This window comes from Biomphalaria glabrata, chromosome 5, assembly GCF_947242115.1.
Source record: "Biomphalaria glabrata chromosome 5, xgBioGlab47.1, whole genome shotgun sequence".
NCBI lineage: Eukaryota > Metazoa > Mollusca > Gastropoda > Planorbidae > Biomphalaria > Biomphalaria glabrata.
Genome location: NC_074715.1, coordinates 47,517,940 through 47,538,548, shown reverse-complemented (window position 1 = coordinate 47,538,548; position 20,609 = coordinate 47,517,940). Strand labels below are relative to the sequence as shown.

Below are 20,609 nucleotides of genomic sequence, written 5' to 3'. Positions count from 1 at the left end.
TTCTGGGCAGGTGTTAAAAGAACGTTGTAGCCTTCTCTCTCTCTCTCTCTCTCTAGTCTAGTTATTACTAATGACATTGACAATAAAGAGAGAGAGAGAGAGAAAAAGAACAGTCATGGATTCTTTATTTGTGCCCCCAAGACAAGTGTTAAAATATAAAAGAAACCTATATTGTCCTGCTCAGTGGCGTAGCAGCCATGGTGTGTGTAGTGGACAATAACTAGCAAAAGAAAAAATTTGTTGACTAAGAATTTAAATGTTTCCAATTTTTACATAACTTTTACATTAAGCTGTTGTCTATTTATTGCTAATAGAATTGCTATATAATTATATTTATACTTAAATAGTCAATTTAGAGCTTCATCAAATAAAAACGTGTTACATAAGAGTAAATAAGCAATGCCAGTCTATTCTACTAGTCTACTATACACATTAAGCATGAATTAAGTTTGTTATTGCTTTTATAGTGTTATTTCTTTGTTTGATATTACGGAATTTGTCAACTCGCAAAGATACACGAATTATACTTATAAGTAATTAGAAATTTGGGGGCGCGGTAGCTGGATTATAAAGCGCATGGCTGTCGAACTTGGGGTCCTGGGTTCGAATCTCGGTGAAGACTGCGATTTTGACCCAACTTTAATGGGTGCCTGACTATGGTTGGGGTAGTTGTGCTGGCCACATAACACCCTGCTCGTTAACCGTTGGCTAAATAAACATATGCCCTTAACATCATCTGCCCTATAGATCACAAGATCTGAAAGGGGGAACTTTACTTTAATTAGAAATGTACCACATTCTACGGAGCAACTATACAGACAGGATTCGTTTGTAACTAAGAGGTGAACTATGAACAATTTCGGATTTACATGTATTCAGAAATCTGAGATCTTGGTTCTTTGTGATAAACATTAGAAACTGATCTCGTTCTGACTACTCGCTTATGTTCCTACATTTGCGACGATGAACTTATAATTGAAGAACTGCGACGGTTATATTACAATGAACAGTGTAAATTAGCATTTACTATTTGTGTAGATAACCTTGACTACTCAACAGTTTTATGTTAACTTGTTTGTCTTGTGTTATAGTGAGTTAAAGTAACAAAAAAAAACAACTTAAAAATAAATATAAAACTGTTAAGGCGTCAAAATAAATAAATGAATTGAGTAATCGTGTTAAATGCACATCATTCAATAAACAATCATTAGAAGTCAATTTATTGTGAATCATAAAGCAGCTACCATCCCAAAAAATGACCCTAACAGGGGTGATATTAAGTTTTTTTTTAAACAATCCTGCTTACATTAGTGATATAATAATTTAATATTCCCCTCTCAGATCTTGCGATCTATAGGACAGATGATGTAAAGGTCATCTGTTTCACTGGCGCGCGATTAACGAGGGTGTCATGTGGCTAGCACAACGACCTACCGTCTTTACTTTTCCCATTAGAGCTGGGTGGAATCAGAGGCGTCAAACGATCCCGGAATTAAAAAACCCTACTCTTCACCAGGATTCGAACCCGGGATCTCGGTTCGGAAACCAATCGCTTTACCCCCAGCCACTGTTCCTCCGATATAATAAACGATCTTAACAAATATGTATCAAAAACTTCTTGCTTTTACAGAGTTGATTGAAATCATTCAGACAAGTAAATATAGAAAATACTTTTTTTTTAAATACTTACATTAAGTGTAATTGTATCAATTAGTTTGGGATCAGTCATGTAATCAAATTTTTAATAGCTCGGGGGGCGGGGGGGGGGAGTTCTAGACTAACAATGATAAAACTGTGCGATTAGAAATACTTAACCAATTGAATTTTGTTTAGCGCAATTTCATGCTTTTATCTTTCTCAATGCGCTATGATCCTATCACATACAAAGGTGTGGAGGAGAAAGAAGGGGGGTTTCTGTGTTAATATTAGCGTGATCGCTTTTTAAATGCATTTATAGAAAAAAAAAATTAAACTACCTGGATTCGTTCTCGAGGCCTCAAGCCTCCATTGTAATGTAGCATTGTATGCCACCGATTTAAGTTCGTCTCTGATATAACTAATCAATATTGTTTAAATATTTTAAAAAATATTCAATATATTTTTACACAAATTTTTATGTATAGTTTTTTAACAATAATATTTCTTTGAATTCTGATCAATAAGAATTTTAATTAATTCGAACACAGGAAACATCCCGAGTAACCCTAACCCAAAACACAAGGGATATAACTCTGTATAAAAGCGTTACAGAAGTTTTGCAATGAATTATAGAACATGACACTCAATTGAAAATAGAATTGTTTTTTTTTACATAACTTATCTCTGCCTGTCTGTCTGGTAAAAAGTTTGTAGACGTTGAGTTTCCAACACCCAATCTCGTATCCAGTTGAAACCTTTTCACAATTATAAATAATGAATAGAATGATAGTTCATACATTTCAAGACGCATATCTTTGAAGTAAATAAACACCACACTTCTAGTTAAGGTCTAGTTGTAGACTTATATTAAACTAAGTGACCAACGAACCCTGAATGTGAACTCATACTGTTTTTATATAGTTTTTTTTTTTCTGAGTCTAGTGTATTTCCGATCATATCGAAGTCACGTGGAATTTCCTGATCTATTTTTAGCTCCAGAGATAATGATGGTGAGATGACGCTTCCTTTAAATCAGTACACTTGACGATATAGCCGAGACACCGAACACTGTTAGGACCTATGACGTGGCAACGAGATATTGATCAAAACTGCCCACAGGTTGAGGCCCTCTATAACAATTCATCTCGATACTGCACCGAAGCTCTCCGAAGTCCTTGCGATATTAGAGGAGCGTCATTTGAATTTATTGTTAACATCTAAACTGTACTATTACAATACACAGAACACAAGGATATAAACACAATGAATACATTCACAACTTACCAAACTAACACAAACACAATTGTTTTAATGGGCTGGAATATAATTATTTATTTTTTTTTAATTTTAATTATCTTTTATTTATGATGATTTTTTTTTCTCTCGATTACATGCATTGGTAGAAAACACGCACATTTCTTTAAGCCTTGTTTTCTGAGATGAGTAAACTAGGAGCATTATTTTTTTTTCTTGATAAGACCACGATGTTATGGTGTTGCAAATTATGGACTATCTTACTGATGACCTTTTGATGCTCACGTGGAGTGCTTGTGTTGCTCTGACCAGTGGAAGCTTGCTCCCTGTGAGACCCAGGACGAGACGAAGTCGGACATTGGCTCCTTAGGCAATGACGGGAGGGCGTACTTCTGTGCCATGCCAAGGTGGACACGAGTTAAAAACTCAGCTTCTTGCTCCAACTAAAAAATAATTAAGTCAGATGACATGTCAGTCAAAATGAAAATATTAAGTCAGATGACATGTCAGTCAAGATGAAAATATTAAGTCAGATGACATGTCAGTCAAAATGAAAACATGAAGTCAGATGACATGTCAGTCAAAATGAAAATATAAAATCAGACGACAGATGATTGGGCATATAAGATTGTTAAGGTTACAATAGTCGAATTGTTTTAATGACCCTTTGGGACGTAACTGGGTCCACTCACGGTACCTGACATTAGTGAATGAGTTACTCGCAAACCATTAGTCCAGAGCCTGGTCAGGTCTATCTCTATCGCTTTATAGACTATAAATAGAATGTATCGTCTATGTCGATATGACGACTTCACATTTAGACTACTGTAAAAGTCATTCTTTGATGTTCCACTATTTTCCTTTTAGGCTTAGCTACCCGTAAATGTCCATGGCAATATCATGTCTTGGTACAGAATGACCTATTTTGTAGGCATATTGTACATACGCAGCATTACAGTCCGGAGACAGGACAACAGTTACAAAGAACTAGAAACTACTGGTGTACGTGATACACTATGATGTTTAGTTACATGACATAAATCCAACTTCCATGAAGATAAAAGATTAATATGGCTTACACACAGATCACTTTTAATCACAGATATTGTTAGGCACTTAGTTTATATTATTAGTTAGAGACGCACCATAGAAGACGTATATAGAACGGGACTAGTGACGCTTGGGATATTTTGGGTTAGAGACTGGAAAATCAGTTAGCAATAGGATTCTTTTAGGTAATGACGTGTCGTATTCGACAGAGACTCTGACTGTGGCCTTTTATTGGATTAAACTTATTATTCATTGTTCATCAGTGTTGACCACATCTTTTCACTAGTTAAAATCGATGTGTGTTATATTTATGTACTGTGGTTCAACTACATTGAATACACCCGAACAAGAAACCCAAACGCATGCTGAGTAATTGAGTGAAATCTAACAATCAATTACAGTTGACTTCAGTACAGAATAAACATCCATCACAATATATATTATATATAAATATATAACTAACTTCACTTGTAGTAAAGTCATATCAATAAATCCTCTAGTTGACTTCTCAAAACTTATTTCATCAACTTATTAAAGAATAACTTCTTTGTTACATAAGTTCCAACTTGATAACAACTTGTTCATCATAAAATAACTTGATACAACAACTGACAAGAAATAAATAATGTGCTTTATCAAATCATTTTACTAACTCTACTTTGCTTCAACTCACTAAACTCTCGATTTCTCATACAATTTACACTTTCAGAAAATTTCAAAAGTACTCTAAGGTACTCTAATGTACACTAAGGTACACTAAGGTACTCTAAGGTAACAATTTAGCCAGTGTCTACCCTTCCGCCTCTTCTTTACTGACCGTATAGTGGCACTAGCATTTTACTGTGTTGAAATTATTTTTAGACTACTAATAAATGCAGCATCACTTTCAGACGACGTTAAAAAATGAAAAAGAAAAAACAAACTACGAAAACTACACTTGAAAATTAAGCGACAATGGAAATAGGCTGTAAGCACAACATTTTTAATTGCGACACCATGTGTCATGAAATAAGCATGCTCAGTGCTCATGTGGTCTCTTTTGTTAAACTGTGAGTGGAGAAGGTAGAACTATTTTAGAGACGTTTTCCGTGCTGGCTTAAAGTGTTCAGCTAGAGTCTGGGATTTGAACTAGAGCCCCCTTGATAGGGAGCCTAGCGGTATCTGCGGCTCAGCAACACATAAAATGACTGACAGTTTGTGTGGGTTGCTTTTTGAAATGCCCCCCCCCCCCCCCCATTTTTTTTTTCGTCTGGTAGAATATTTGGAATACACTGAAAAAAGTTACGAAAATTAAAAAAAAAATAAAAAAAAATGCATGTCTAACAATGAAACTGATAATGCTCAGGGACTAAGAAGTTAATTTCGCTGACCTGCAATCTCCTGTCAAGATTCGGGTCTCTGTTGACTGGTGTAGTTCTGTGCCTTGTGCTAATGCCATGACAGGAAGTAGACAAGATTGTATCACTGCGCGCTTCTGCTCTTTGACGAAGCTCTATTTGGTGGAACGTAAGGTTTTCCAGTAAGTTGTTGCGCCTGAATATGGGGCAGGGACTGACCCTGTGTATTATAAAGGAAACGTATTGTGAACGAAAAGAATACAATTTCTCTTTAACCACACGAAACGTGTATAAACAACGATGAGGTTTTAAGAGTTGGACTCGTCCAGTTTGTTTGTAAAATGTTTTACATGTTTCGGATGTTTCTTTAGAGTTGACGATAATTTACTTCCTAATCCAAACCTCCTGCAGGACGACAGGCGATGGCAGCGGTGAGGATATGAACCCTGGACCATCGACAAGTGCGAACGACAGTCCAGCACGACCAGGCAGCCATACAGTTTTTTTTTTCGAGCTTTGTCAATTTTAATACTATTCCAACAAAAGTTTAAGCTTCAAACAGGTTTTGATTGTGAAGGATTAAAAGATAGGAAATATTTTTATTCTTATTATATAAATCAAATGGATTAAAAGATAGGAAATATTTTTATTCTTATTTTATAAATCACAGACCTTCTTTCAAAAGAGAGAATGGCTTTCTACTCGTATCCTTGTGTTCATCTAGTCGTGTATGATAGCGAAAGACTTAAAACTCTGTTCGCTTAAGTCAGTGGTTTTCATGGCTGATTCAGGCAAGCCATTCCATCCTCTAATTACGCTAGGGAAGGAGGACCATTTGTATGAATTTGTTCTAGCTTATAAAATAAGAAGTGTGCTTTTGTCTTTAAAATGTAAAATGTTTTACATGTGTAGTGGAGTGGATACCTTTTCAGGAAACACTGGCCACCCCGATATCCACGTGACCCTTCACCCTAGATAGCACCTTGTGTCCGCGCATGACAAGGCAGACCAACGTGGGCACTGTCCATTCGACCGGCATCTCTTGTCGGTGTAGTGTCCTTACGTTACTGGACTAACGTCGTCTCCACTCCCTGTTTGTGCCTGGTTCTACACCATGTGTTTATGTATGGCTGCAGGTAATCACATTTTACTTATTCATATTAGCTTGTAAATTTAATTACCGGTAGTAGTTTATATAGAATATCACTACCGCGGTTTTTGTTCATGTTGGACTATTCTTATTTTTAGAAGTCAGCATGTGGATGAATTCATTTATTGAAATGCGTACCTGTAGTATTCTATATAGAATGTTAACTGTCGATCTTGTAAATGTATTTTTACAAGTGTTTACATACTAGCTTTTAAGAAACATTGTATTTGTGAGTGTATAGATTTGTTCTATTTAATTGTTGTAGTTTTTGTAAGGAAAGTAAAGAGCGAAACTCTTCAAACAATGTATATTAGTTTTATGTAGGACAACTAGTTGATTTATTTTTAGAGAACTACATTGTCTTTTATTTTTATAATGTTTCGGGTGTTCCATATCTCTCTTGTGTTTGTATAAGAGAGGTTGGTTTACACTATATGATTTTCTTTTCGTTTTTTGTTAAGATTTAGTATTTAGACTTTGATGTTGTGTGTACAACTTGGTCTAACCATTTAGGCTTATTAATTATGTTTAGTTTATGTTTAGTTTATGTTTATTTGTAATTATGTTTTATGTTTGCCTTTGGCAGGTCTTTAATGCATAATAAACAGTTGGAATCGTCCTACGAGTTGCCTTTCATCATTTAGAATTTAGTTGTCTTCTGTGCCAAACCCACCACAGAAACTTGGTAGCACGAGTGGGGTCAGGAAGAGAGACTACACTGAGGGATCAGAAGACGTCTCAGAATCTGCTTCCTGACAACCGAAACTAAGAAAGTGACAATCAGATGTTGAAGTCCACAAGTAACAGTTAGTTTTTCCTGTTTCTGTACTTTCAAATATTTTCTATTTTTGTTTTCTTCTTTTTGTTTCAGAGTAGTTAGATTTAGTTTTAGTTAGTTTTTAAGATAATTTGCTTATATTTTCTTAATTGTGATTTTACTTAGCTTGAAAATTGTTTCTGTTGAGATAGATTTAGTTATTAGGTTACTATTATTGTTAGAGTTTCTTAAGACCTGCAGCCAGATAGAGAGAAATATGGTGGAACCTAGTTCAGTGAAGGGGAGAGACGTGGGTCCCACGTGCAGTGGAGGAGAGCCAGAGGGAATGGAACGTGTCACTAAGGGGATGTTGACTCTACTACAAGCTGAACTTGAGGCATTGAAGCTGGCCTGTCAGCGCCCTCATTACATCATAGAACCTGCTAGAAAAATGAGACAGTTCAGTGGGGATGGCAGAAAGGTTGAGGTTTCAATTGAAGATTTCGTCAGAGAAATAAGAGATTTATGGGAACTTCGGCCTTACCTCTCCCCTCAAGAGAAGACAGCAACCATTCTTGCGAACATAAGTGGTCCAGCTCGAGTAGAGGTAGATCTTCAGCCACCTCATATCAGAAGTGATCCAGAAGCTCTGCTCGATGCACTTACCTCTGCGTTTGAAGTAATTATACCGGTGCGAGAGGCAGAGATTACATTTCTGATGTCGCAGCAAAGAAGAAGTGAGTCACTGCTCGAATTCTCTCACCGACTATTTAAGGAGTTCACAACGGCCATCAGACAAGAACAAAGAGAAGGCTTAGATTGCTTCAAGGAGGAAAGATTGAGGGACCAATATGCCTATGGAATCAGTGATCCTGACCTACGTAGAGAGCTGTTTAAGTTCATGGCGCAACATCCCCAGACAAGCTTTCAAACGCTACGAAACTATGCGTTCAAGTTGGAGAACCAGAACAAAGATGCAGTTCAAGCCCAAGAACATTGGCCTGAAGTTCTCTTAGCACAGTTCGCCAAACTAGAGAAGCAACTTGAAGAGATAAAGTGGTCCGGGTATAACAGTCGGCTAAGTTCAAGGAACCCACTCTCTAGTCAACAGCATAGTCAACGCAGACCAACACAAAGACACATGGAACATAGCCATCAAAACAGAAGTCGACCAACAGCACCACCGGGTCTTGTGTGGACGAGGACCAAGAGAGGATTCTTCCCATACACTGATGATGGATCACCAGTCTGCACCCAGTGCTGGGAAGCTGGACATGTAAGGCGTCACTGTCAGCAATCACCACAACTCACAGCTGAGGTTCAATCTGTGTGCAATAGTGAACCCATTGTTTCACAACCAACCCACCAAGTAGTGCAACGAACCAGTAAGCAACAAGTTGATGCAATTCCCACTACAAATCAAGCATACCCCGGATCGGAAAATAGGAACTTTATCTCTAGGCAGCAAAACAAGAACAGGCATAACAGAGTCCGGAGGACACATAGACAAAAAAGAAACTACAAGCAGTTGAACCAGCCACATAGACGATTTTGCTCACTACTCCCTATCACACTTTCTACAGCTTCCCAGACATCATGGATCGAGAAAGATTTTAGTGTCAAAGAGAAACCAGACAGACCACTCTGTATGACCGATGGAACCAGCACGTTACAAACTGGAAAGATGTTTGTCGTTCCAGAAGACACTGACAAGAAACAATTGTTTCGGTTTTCAGAAACCTACTAGGCTGAACGCCCCGGGACGGGTCGTTTCAAGCTAGGGGCTCTGTAGTGGAGTGGATACCTTTTCAGGAAACACTGGCCACCCCGATATCCACGTGACCCTTCACCCTAGATAGCACCATGTGTCCGCGCATGACAAGGCAGACCAACGTGGGCACTGTCCATTCGACCGGCATCTCTTGTCGGTGTAGTGTCCTTACGTTACTGGACTAACGTCGTCTCCACTCCCTGTTTGTGCCTGGTTCTACACCATGTGTTTATGTATGGCTGCAGGTAATCACATGTTATTCATATTAGCTTGTAAATTTAATTACCGGTAGTAGTTTATATAGAATATCACTACCGCGGTTTTTGTTCATGTTGGACTATTCTTATTTTTAGAAGTCAGCATGTGGATGAATTCATTTATTGAAATGCGTACCTGTAGTATTCTATATAGAATGTTAACTGTCGATCTTGTAAATGTATTTTTACAAGTGTTTACATACTAGCTTTTAAGAAACATTGTATTTGTGAGTGTATAGATTTGTTCTATTTAATTGTTGTAGTTTTTGTAAGGAAAGTAAAGAGCGAAACTCTTCAAACAATGTATATTAGTTTTATGTAGGACAACTAGTTGATTTATTTTTAGAGAACTACATTGTCTTTTATTTTTATAATGTTTCGGGTGTTCCATATCTCTCTTGTGTTTGTATAAGAGAGGTTGGTTTACACTATATGATTTTCTTTTCGTTTTTTGTTAAGATTTAGTATTTAGACTTTGATGTTGTGTGTACAACTTGGTCTAACCATTTAGGCTTATTAATTATGTTTAGTTTATGTTTAGTTTATGTTTATTTGTAATTATGTTTTATGTTTGCCTTTGGCAGGTCTTTAATGCATAATAAACAGTTGGAATCGTCCTACGAGTTGCCTTTCATCATTTAGAATTTAGTTGTCTTCTGTGCCAAACCCACCACACATGTTTTGGATGTTCCTTCATAGTTGAAGATAGTTTACTTCCTAGTCCAAACCTCCCGCAGGACGACGGGGGATGGGAGCGGGCAGGATTTGAACCCTCGACCATTGATAAATCTGAACGACAGTCCAGCGCGCAAACCGCACGACCAGGCAGCCATTTCTTTGCGAGTCTTTTATAAAGTTGCGTTTTTTGTATTTGTAAATTATTGTTCAACGCTGTACTTTACTTTTTAGTCTGCTGTCCTTTAATGTCCATAAGTTTAGTGATTTTACTAATGCTGTTACTCTATTCGAATTTAAATATTCGTTGTTGTTTTTTTTATAAATCTCACTTTTGTGTTTGTTCTAGTTTTTTTTTTTCTTGAGTTGAAGGGTCCCAAACAGAGGATGGATACTGTAATAATGTTCTAAGGTTGAATAGCATTTCAGTTGTATGTTCTTGTTTGATATGTAAAAATTTCTTGTACTAAACGCTAATGCTTTGATTGATTTCTTAATTATTTCGTCCATATGAGAATTTTATTGCATTAATTATAACATCTAAGCATTATAACCTTAGCCAGGAAAACAATAACTTGGGTGAGTTTAAGTCATTAAGATGCATGACAAGATTGATTAAGGGATACGCATAGGACGGCCCCTCGAAATATATCTACGGCCCCTCGAAATAGATATAGGGCACTTCGAAATAGTTCTACGGCACCCTCGAAATAGATCTGCGCGCTTCAAAATAGATCTAGGGCGCCCTCGAAATAGATCTGTAGCCCTTCGAAATAGATCTGCGGCCCCTCGAAATAGATCTAGGGCCCCCTCGAAATAGATCTGCAGCCCTTCGAAATAGATCTTCGGTCCCTCGAAATAGATCTGCGGTCCCTTGAAATAGATCGCAGACCTTCGAAATAGATCTACGGCCACTCGAAATAGATCTACGGACCCTCAAAAACTCTGCCCAAATGGATCGGTTCCAATGGTCTCGTCGATTATTTATTTATGTGACATGTAGGGAAACTGTCTGGCCCATAGATCGTAAAAGGCTAGGCATCACTGCCTTACTAAAATGTTTGGTCATAAATGCAACAAAGAAAGAAAAGAAAGAATACAACGCATCATTGCCCAACATGCACAAAAGTCGATATGGGCTAAACTAGAAATGGACAAAAGTCAACGTGGGCAAAGTATAACATGGACAAATATTGACAAACGATCGACATGTTAAAATTTTAAATTGGCGTCATCATAATCTTGAACAGTTCATCATCCCATGCGTACACTACGTTCAAACTAACCAAATACATTAAAATCAATAGTGCATAAGATAACAGCTATGAACAAATACGTCGTCTATAGTTAGTCTCTTGCTTTGAATATGACACAGTATTCCAGGTCCATTTAGAGGTAAATCCAGTTTATTTTCGTATGGGACAATCTCTACGTCATTGTTGGCAGAAGTCACAGAAAGAAGGGAGGAAGGGGGCAAAAGAGGAAAGAGAAAAAGAGACTGGTATCCATTTTGTTCATTATTATTTATTGAATATATGGGATGTTTAAATTTATCACACTGATGACTGGTCTGTCATCTGGTCGAATACGCGTGACGAGCATGCGTTCACGGTACTAGCTTTTAATATTGCCCCAGCGTTTTCCAGGGCTTTTATTGGCCCTGTACTCACCTCATAGAAAGCCAAACTCTTTTCTATTCTCCCATACCAAGAGCACGATCAATGTTCTATGTTCTTCAAAGTGTCCGAGTGTGAGTTGATTCTGCACTTAAGGCTATTATAACCCGAGAAGAGATGTGGAGAAGAATGAGCCAATAGTCTATTTAAACGTGTTCGTCTGTGAATAGTGCCACACTCTTTTGAACTATAGGGTCGCATGTTTACCATTTACAAATAGCATAACTAGAAAGTTATAAACGTATTTTCATTGTCACTATAAATATGTAAAGGACAATGCGTTCTATAAGAGAACATGTATTGCAGAACTTGATTTGCCTTACTATCACTGTTTCAACGTCATATGATTATTTATCTTATTCACAGACAAAAATTGTTAATAACCTCTCTTGATGTACCTTATCTAATGCAGCGATTCTCAAACTGGAATACGAGGACTCCCCCCCCTCCCCCAGGGGTCCGCAAAAAGATGAAACTTGTATACAATTAACTTCTTCGCTAAATGCCAGTTTATCCGATCGGATAATTTGAATAATAATCAACTCATCAATCAAGTGGGGTCAGTGTCTTGTTTGGGCCTCTCGATAGAGTATGCAGCTTTAAAGGACATGATCAGCATTCTCAGGTGATGCTCCACAAGGACAAATCTCACTAGTCCCTATTATTAGCTTACGGAACTTGTTTAGTCTCATTCAGCTGTTTCCGGTTCTGAGACGAAATATTATATGTTGGTCAAGTCGGGACAGCTTGTAATAGGCATCTTTTTATCTTGAACTTTGTGTGAGAGCTGGTCCATTACTCGTTTATTCAACTATCTACTTTTTGTTTAAATTTCTTCCGAGTAAAGAGGGAATTCGGATTGTTTAGTCATTCTCCCATCTTTGACTAATATGTCTGCTTTTTCATTGCCTTCTAATTAAATGTGGCCTAGGATCCATAGGAGGAATGTTGCCTTGCTGTTGTTTAAATTTACAAGGACTGTCCTGGCGTCAGTCAGCAAGACTAACTGCCTGTTTGGCGTGCTTAGGTGCTTTATTAACGTTGTAGATACTAGCACTGGAAATACTGCATTCCTCATTAATCTTCGGATTCGAAGACAAGCCTATTAGATGCTAGCTCTAGTGCTCCTCTTTCTTCTCTGTGGCTGTCCATAAACATGCTAGATATTTTTTTTACCCAGCTTTCCTTTGGTTTTTTATTCTTACTGTTTTTTATTTATTTATTTTTTTTTTAGATTGACATCTATGCACTTTTAATTGTTAAAATATATGTCTCATCGACTTAAATCTAGTAAACTCTCTTGTTGTAGGGCAAATGTTCATATCCTAAGATCACCGCTAGTATCTAAGGAACGTTCATGCCAAGTTTCATTAAGATTGGTCGAACGGTTTTGACTTCTATGAAAGACATACATACACCTTACATTCTACTTTACTCATAAGTGAAAGAGGAAGAGGGGACGGCCCAGGAATACATGGCGCCGCGATCTGGAAGCAGATGCCAAGCAGATGGAAAACACGTGGGGACAGTTGGACAGACTCGCCCAGAACCGAGATGCCTGGAGGAAGCTGGTTGTGACCTATGCCCCAGAAGGGACCACAGCCAGAGAAGAGATGAGATGACATTCTACTTTATAAATTAGATTTAGAGAGACCTATACTATCCAACAAGCCCGTTTATATGTGTGCTGACTTTAAGCAAAGGATTTCATCTACAAGTTTATAAAGAAAACTCACTTTAATTTTGGCAGCAATTTAACAGTCCTTTTGCTCCTGTCACTGGACGATGTTTCATCATTAGCCCTGGCCACTGCGTCAATCCACGTCACGTGACCCATCTGCTTGTCCATTCCTTGAGAGCCGCAGACGAAAATAAAAATTTGAATCTAGAAGAAAAACAGTTGTAATTTTATTCTGGCGCCCAGAAATTTAACTAAATGAAAGCAATAAATAATACACAGATTACACAAACGTCTGCATCAGGCATAAGACATCTCTGGGCTGGGAATAAAAAAGCAAAGGTAAAATGTCCACCTAGTTCAAACTTCTAAAGAAAAAAAAAATGATGTAAAGTTTCTACATATTTATAAAGGGAGATACGGTTATACATAACTGTAACAGGACAATTCTATCATGAAATTTAAGAAAATGAAAGAAGAAATATAATTAGAAAAATAAATATATTTTCACAACGTAAAGTCAACACAAACTTATAATATCAACAAACTTGTTTCGGGAATTCTCCTTCGGAGTTTTGTATTGTGTGTTAAAGCATATGAACTATGCTTGGAAGTAATTTAAGGCTACACTCACAGAGTTCATAGTTTTAACAAAAAAATGAAGAAAAAAAATGTTAATGAAAACCTATTATAGCTGCTGAGAGGAGATGGGGCGGGAGGTGGTGTCAATTAGCTGATAACAAAGCAACTCTTGACTGGCCAGCCATTCCAAGTAAACATTGGCCTACTGTCAGTCCGAACAAAATAAATCATTGATTGGAACTGAGGTCAGATTAACAATGAAGTTTTGCGAAGATTAGCACCTACACACGCACAAACCCACGCACACACACACCTTGAACAAAAAAATGTCCATTCATACACATGCAGCTCAACAAGCGATCCACATATGAAGTAAATTGCATGACAAATAATAATAATGGCAATGTCTTCGATTCCGAAGATTAAGGATGAGTGCAGTGTTTCACATGACTACGCAAATCCAGTTGCGTATTTTTGGACGCAAGTCAATAGTAGCCTTATTCTTCGTACAAAGATATTATTGTTCAATAAGTAATTAGAAGGCATGGTGGCTGAGTGACTAAACGCTTGGCTTCTAAACCAAGAGATTTTGGGTTCAAATCTAAGGGAAGACTGGGATTTTTAGGAAGCCCCAATTCTAATGAGTACCTAACATTAGTTGTGGAAAGTAAAGGCGGTTATTCGTTGTGCTGTCCACATGACACCATCCTAAACCGTTGGACATAGAAATATTAATGGTTTGTTTTATAGATTGCAAGATCTGAAAGGTGTACTTTACTTTTTCTTTTACATAGTTAATTGATTAATCTTTGCCCAACTGGGCCGACCCATACTAACCACATGGGGCATTTTGGGGGTGAACATTGGCTGTTTCGGAGTCTGTGTGTATGTGTGTGCTTATATCGTGACGGTGGGAAGAGGTTAGCGATTGGTGGTGAATAATGCAGCATAGGTGGCATTGTCGTCACTTGGCCATAGTTAGGGGAGATCACTCCAAATCGTGAGACTGAAAGGTTGTGTTATTGTAGTGAGAGTTTGTTAAAAATAAATATTATTACATATGTCTACTACAGTTATTTGATCTCATATTAACTTGATTTTTTTTAAATATTATAAATAAAGTTTTTCAAGTTTATTAGTTTAGATATATTACGCCTACAACGGTTAAGTTGTCTACCAGCAGTTTGGTGCTACAAGTCAACGACCGGTAACAACAATGGCGGATCCTTGAAGCTGAGCTTGAGCTCAGTAAGTGGCTCCAGACAAATCCCTTCTACATCCCTTGTGTGGCCATTAAGGGGATGGACTTAAGGGACGAAGATATGGGGGCCCGTTTGGGGGAAGGATAAAATGGGGGCCCTTACTGGGTGAGTGTGAGCGCAATAAGGGAACCCAGATGAACTTCTCATGGGGCCTGTAATGGTCGAACCTTGAGATTCCTGAAACACAAGGGGCACGATCGGAGATGAACGTTGGCCCAAACGGGGGCCTCTTATAAGATACTAATAGAATTGATGAGCTCATATAAAAGTTAATTACCCACTTATTCACACGTATTAGATCTAGGCTGTACCCTCTATGATTCTACTAGATTCGGATTATTCTACATTCTAAATATATCTAATTATTTATATATATATATTCCTCTACCTAGCCCTCTAAATATTGTAGATTTTTTTTTTAAAATTAGGCCTTGCATAGCACATCTTTCATGCTAGATGGGGGGGGGGGAGTACGTACCCGACGGGTATCTAAGAGAAGGTTTCGGAAATGGAACCCCCTTGAATCACACTTGAAAGGTAGTCAATTGTTTTATGCATTGCCTCCACACATTCCAGAATATACATCTAAATCAAAGACTTAGCAGGATTTAAGTCGCTAATTAACAAACTAGATGGGCACGTGACATGCGTAGGACGTTATTGTCATCTTTTAGGAAGTAACGTCTGTAATATATAAGATAAGAAGATATGACTAGGCCAAAGTAAAACATGGATGCGCGTAGGACGTAATGGGCCTCATTCACCAATCGTAACTAAACACATTTAGCCACGTCATAATATTGATAAAACAAGGAAAAATACGTATCACGTGACAGCCACTATGGATTACATAATTTGTATAGAAGATATATAGAATCACGTGGCTAAATGTTGTTTGTTTACGACTGGTGAAGGAGGTCCATTAGATTTCTATCTTCTTTGAAAGAACGTCTGTAATTTATAAGATAAGATAGCATTATAGTCTTACATAATCACATTTACTATGAGGCCTAACCATCCTTTAGCTTATGTTTAAAAAACAAAGAGATAAATAAAGATTTAGATCTAGCCAATTAAATATCTAGACTTTAAGTTCTTGATACATTAATTAAAAGCAAAAATAAATCTGGGACCTACTTACCAACTTTTATCTAATGTACATTCAACATCGGCGTTGATTACTGAGCCTTTCTAGTATTCGGCCTACTTCTAATACTGTTTCACGCTATTGTGCGTCGAAATGAAAGCATTGATAATCTAGATTTTTGTGTAACACAAGAAGACAGTCAATTTCTCACTTACCCCTAACTATGGAATTACATTCACAAGAGACACTGCTGATGACTGTGATAAATGTAGATGTAGCACCAGATAATTTTTTTTTGTTGTTGAAATTATTGAGTAATTGAGATATAATACAATAGTTATACAATAGTTTGTTTCCTTTCAACCGTCGGTCACATAGTACACGGCTAGCATTCTCTTAAGTTATTTGCTCATAGCAACCCACTCAGCATCGTAACAAAGAATGCCGATCGACTTGACTTTCTCGTAGCCTATTATAGGCCTTAGAATAAAGTAATAAACTCGAGGCAAAGAGAAATAGTTTTATATGAAAAACAAAAGTCATATCAATAGTATTAATAATTAATGCATAGGTTCTTATTCTCGTTTATATGATAGAATCAAAGCCTCAAAACACACTAAAATAAATAGATTTGTTTCACTTACATATAGATATCTAGATCTTTATTCCATTTTTTCTATTATTTACAATCCTATTATGCGAATTTAAAAATAAAAATCGATATTCTAATTATATTTTAATTTTGAGAGTCGTCGATTCAAGATCTATATTGGCAATAAAGACGCGGAGTGGCGGGGATCGCACGCCAGCAGACGATTTCGTTCGGAACGTATTCACAATAGATGGCGTCAATAGTCTTGCTCCCTCTCACCCCCAACACCTCACTAGCGAAGCTTCAATTAACATGCTTCATCAACTCAAGTCTATTCAAGAAAATTAGTGGAATGCGATATTGGAGGTGAGGAGCCTGAAAGTAAACATAGCTCAGTGAATTTACTTTCATTCACTTGGATGATTTTTTTTTTCAATAAATAAAAGTTGGGTTTATAGCTAGCTCAAAGCTTATAAGTCTATCAATTTGTAATGCAAGTAATTTTTAACAAACGAATATTCAAATTTGATTAGAGTAACACTATTATTATAAAAATCACTAAATTTAGAGAGCCTTATGGACAGAAGACTAAAAAGTAAAGTAGCAATAATACATAAAACACCGAACAATAGGCCTAATTTACACATACAAAAACAAAACCTAATAAAATAGCTTACTGAGAAGGTCACATTTCTTATTCCATATGTTAGGACAAACGTGTGTAATTGCTCCTTCTTCCCTAGTCACATCCTAGTGCTATTAGAGCATGGTCTGGGTTGCCTGAATCAGTCAGGAAAACTAGCGACTTGTAAGATTTTAAGTCATGATTAGCATGCATGATTAGAATGACATGGAATGCGTATGACGTAATTATCTTCTCTGCAACGTCTGTAAATTAATAAGATAAGTATAGTCTTGAAAGAACAAAAATGTTTGACAGGTTTCGGATGTTCTTTCAGAGTGGAAGATAATTTACTTCCTTACTCTAAACCACCCCCAGGACATCGGGTGATTGGAGCGGGCAGGGTTTGAATCCGGGACCATCGATAAGTCCGAACGACGGTCCAGCGCGCAAACCGCACGACCAGGCAGCCATCCAAATAACGAATTTAGCATGGTTAGTAATGGTCACCTTCAGTGAAGTCCAGTAGGGCGTAGGCGCCATTATCCCGTTGGTGGTTAGAAAGGCTTTTATCCAACTACCAGGCCTGGCCTTGGGGCTCTTCACCCCTGTCCTGTCTGAGGGCTCCCAACGGGCCGGGCCGTGTACACAACGCATCGTCCCCGTTCCTGGGTCCTACTCGCTATAAGTGGCCGAGAACAATGCTGACTGCGGGGAGCTTGTCTCATATTCCTATACTGTAACCGCCACTGTTCCGTGCAAGGACCGCCACACCAGCTAACGGGACACAGATGACGGTCCCCTTTGTTGAACGGCGTGGCGGACTTTCTGGACTGGGTTCCGGGCGTTCTTTCCATCCCAACCCCGAGTGAGAGAAAAAAAAAAAAAAAGCTCACCCAGGGAAGCCCGGCCAGGCCTGGTTCTCTACTCGTACTTATAAATAGCCTATCTAGTTTCCACTACTAGACGTTTCCACCGGAGGCGCCACGCTGAGGCGACGGGTAGCTGGAATTCCTCCGGTAGTAATGGTTACCAGACGTGTGCACACCATAGGAGGAGAGAAAGGAAGCTTTACAAAGAAGAACACGAGAAAAAGAAACTAGGCTTAGGGCCTGAGAGCTTCTGTAATCCTGTTTTGGTTATCTTCATTTGTGATACGGTCTTTATGGGGGATATCTAGATTCCTTCTGTAGCATCGTAAGGATCCTCCCGTCTAATTCTGCAGTTAGTCCATGAATCGCAAGCAAATGTCGCCATGACCAGTTAGTCCATGAATCGCAAGCATACACAAATGTCGCTATGACCATAACTTCATATTAATTAACAAATGTTTTACTAGTTATTTTCTTATTACTCAAATGTAGGGCCTACAATTCTAAAAAAAAAGTATTGATAATAATCTAAAGCTTTTAAATGCAGATGACGATACTTTAACTGTCGCAAGAGTATGACAACTCAAAGAAGCCAACAAAGTATAGGTCTAATAGACAATTTAACACCGATATCAGCCTAAATAAATACACATTAACTGTTGAACGTCCTCTCAAATGGGTGCGACGTCTTTTCAAACGAGGGGCAAAGGTGTTAATTTTATTTTTTTTAAAAGTATTTTCATTTTCTTATCTTATATATTTCAGACGTTACTTTAAAAAAAAAAGAAAATAATAACGCCTACGCATTTCATGTGTCAATCTAGTCATGCACGTTCATCAAACTCAGCTAAGTTGTTGGTTTTCCTGGCTGATTCAGGCAACCCATTCCATTCTCTAATGGCTCTAGGGAAGAAGGAGCACTTGTACGAATTTGTTCTAGCGTATGGAATAAGAAATGTGTCTTTGTGTCTTTCTGAGTGCTACATTAGGTTTTGTTTTTGTATTTATAAATTATGATCTGTGTTTTTATAGCTACTTTTCTTTTTATTCTTCTTTCCTGAAGTGTCTCTAGGTGTCATGTTAAGTTATTAATGATAACCAAGTAAAATGACATTATTACCAATGTTTAAAAAAAATATTTCAAGTAAGAGACGTCGAATAAACTTCTGAAAGGACTTTTTAAAAAGTATAACGTTAGCGCGAGAAGCGACTCAACAATGACTCAAAACTGAAATGATTCTTTCTTCTCAACTTTCTTGTGTCAGAATGGTCGAAATTTATATTTGTATATAGGCCGTTAGGCCCTATATATGGCCTCCTTCAGTCGAAAAGCGACTATGGATCATCACATAGAAATGAGATGAATGCGTGGCATTAGTAGCTGAACAGCAAATGCCAATACAGTTTGGGATCAGCGGCGTCGCAGACTCTGCTAACGTGTAGCAATATGTGTTACAAACTGCATAAGGGTCATCGGCTCCGATTTGTTCTCATGGTTGACCCCCGACAGCTATCCCATGTTTTGGTATAGCTGCAAGGCAGCAGAGGTTAGAATTCTGTTTTCCTTCTCCTAGACGGGTAGCCAGCCAAGGCTATTAACTAGCCCCTTCTAAGGTCTACTGGTTTAGGCGTCTGTTACTCGCCTTTGCTCATTCTCCTGTTAGTGAAAAAAAAACAAAACAGTTTCGCCGGAGTCAATATGTGAGACACACGTGAAGACCTATCCCGTAGAGCTATGTTATAATTTGCTGTATGTTTTCCTTTTTCATTCCCACATTCGTAGGCTGCTTAAAATTATTATAATATAGGTATGCTACATGTAGGCCGTAATAATAATAATAGCTCTAAGCTATCGCATAGATCTTTATTTGTATTTTTATTTAGTAAAACAAGAAAAAAAAACTTTTAAAAAATACTTTTACTAAGTGTAATAACATCAACTAGTCTGAATCAGTTATGTAATTTAGACCTACATTTGTAATAGATCTTTACTAACAACAATAAATCTGTGCGATTAGAAATATTTTTACCAATAGTTTTTGTCTAGCGCTATTTCATGCTTTTAGATTTCTCATGCGCTACGATATATAAGCCTATCCTATCACTTGACTTTGCCAGTTGGGAAAAAAAAGGGGGGCTGGAGAAAGAAGGGGGTATCTGGGTGAAGGCTAATGTGATCGCTTTTTAAATGTATTTTATATACTTGAATTCGAACTCGAGGGCTCTTACATCAAACAAACAAAATAATTAATTAGGCCTACCAATAATTTAATGAACTATTTTTTTTATTATTGATTCTTGTTTTTTTTTTCACGTACAAGAAGTAAATGTGCAAAGTTTCAACTTGAT

The 20,609-nt window shown here is 37.6% G+C and overlaps 1 protein-coding gene across 1 annotated transcript; it reads right to left on the bottom strand.

Moving 5' to 3' along the window:
* Positions 1-2,996: 2,996 nt before the first annotated feature.
* LOC106058623 (uncharacterized) lies at positions 2,997-13,816 on the bottom strand. The gene is made up of 4 exons (XM_056031201.1): positions 13,792-13,816; positions 13,302-13,450; positions 5,313-5,499; positions 2,997-3,335 (listed from the first exon to the last, which is right to left on the bottom strand). Exons 2-4 carry the CDS (start codon positions 13,412-13,414, stop codon positions 3,174-3,176), a joined length of 462 nt encoding a protein of 153 aa, XP_055887176.1. The 5' UTR covers positions 13,415-13,450; positions 13,792-13,816; the 3' UTR covers positions 2,997-3,173.
* Between the last annotated feature and the right edge of the window lie 6,793 nt (positions 13,817-20,609).

Excerpts from the sequence above, each read along its gene's own strand:
- LOC106058623 (XM_056031201.1), bottom strand. The coding sequence starts at position 13,414 with ATGGACAAGCAGATGGGTCACGTGACGTGGATTGACGCAGTGGCCAGG. Across the intron at positions 5,500-13,301 it reads AAATTGCTGCCAAAATTAAA|GGTCAGTCCCTGCCCCATAT; the intron begins GTGAGTTTTCTT and ends TATAATACACAG. Across the intron at positions 3,336-5,312 it reads ATCTTGACAGGAGATTGCAG|TTGGAGCAAGAAGCTGAGTT; the intron begins GTCAGCGAAATT and ends ATTATTTTTTAG.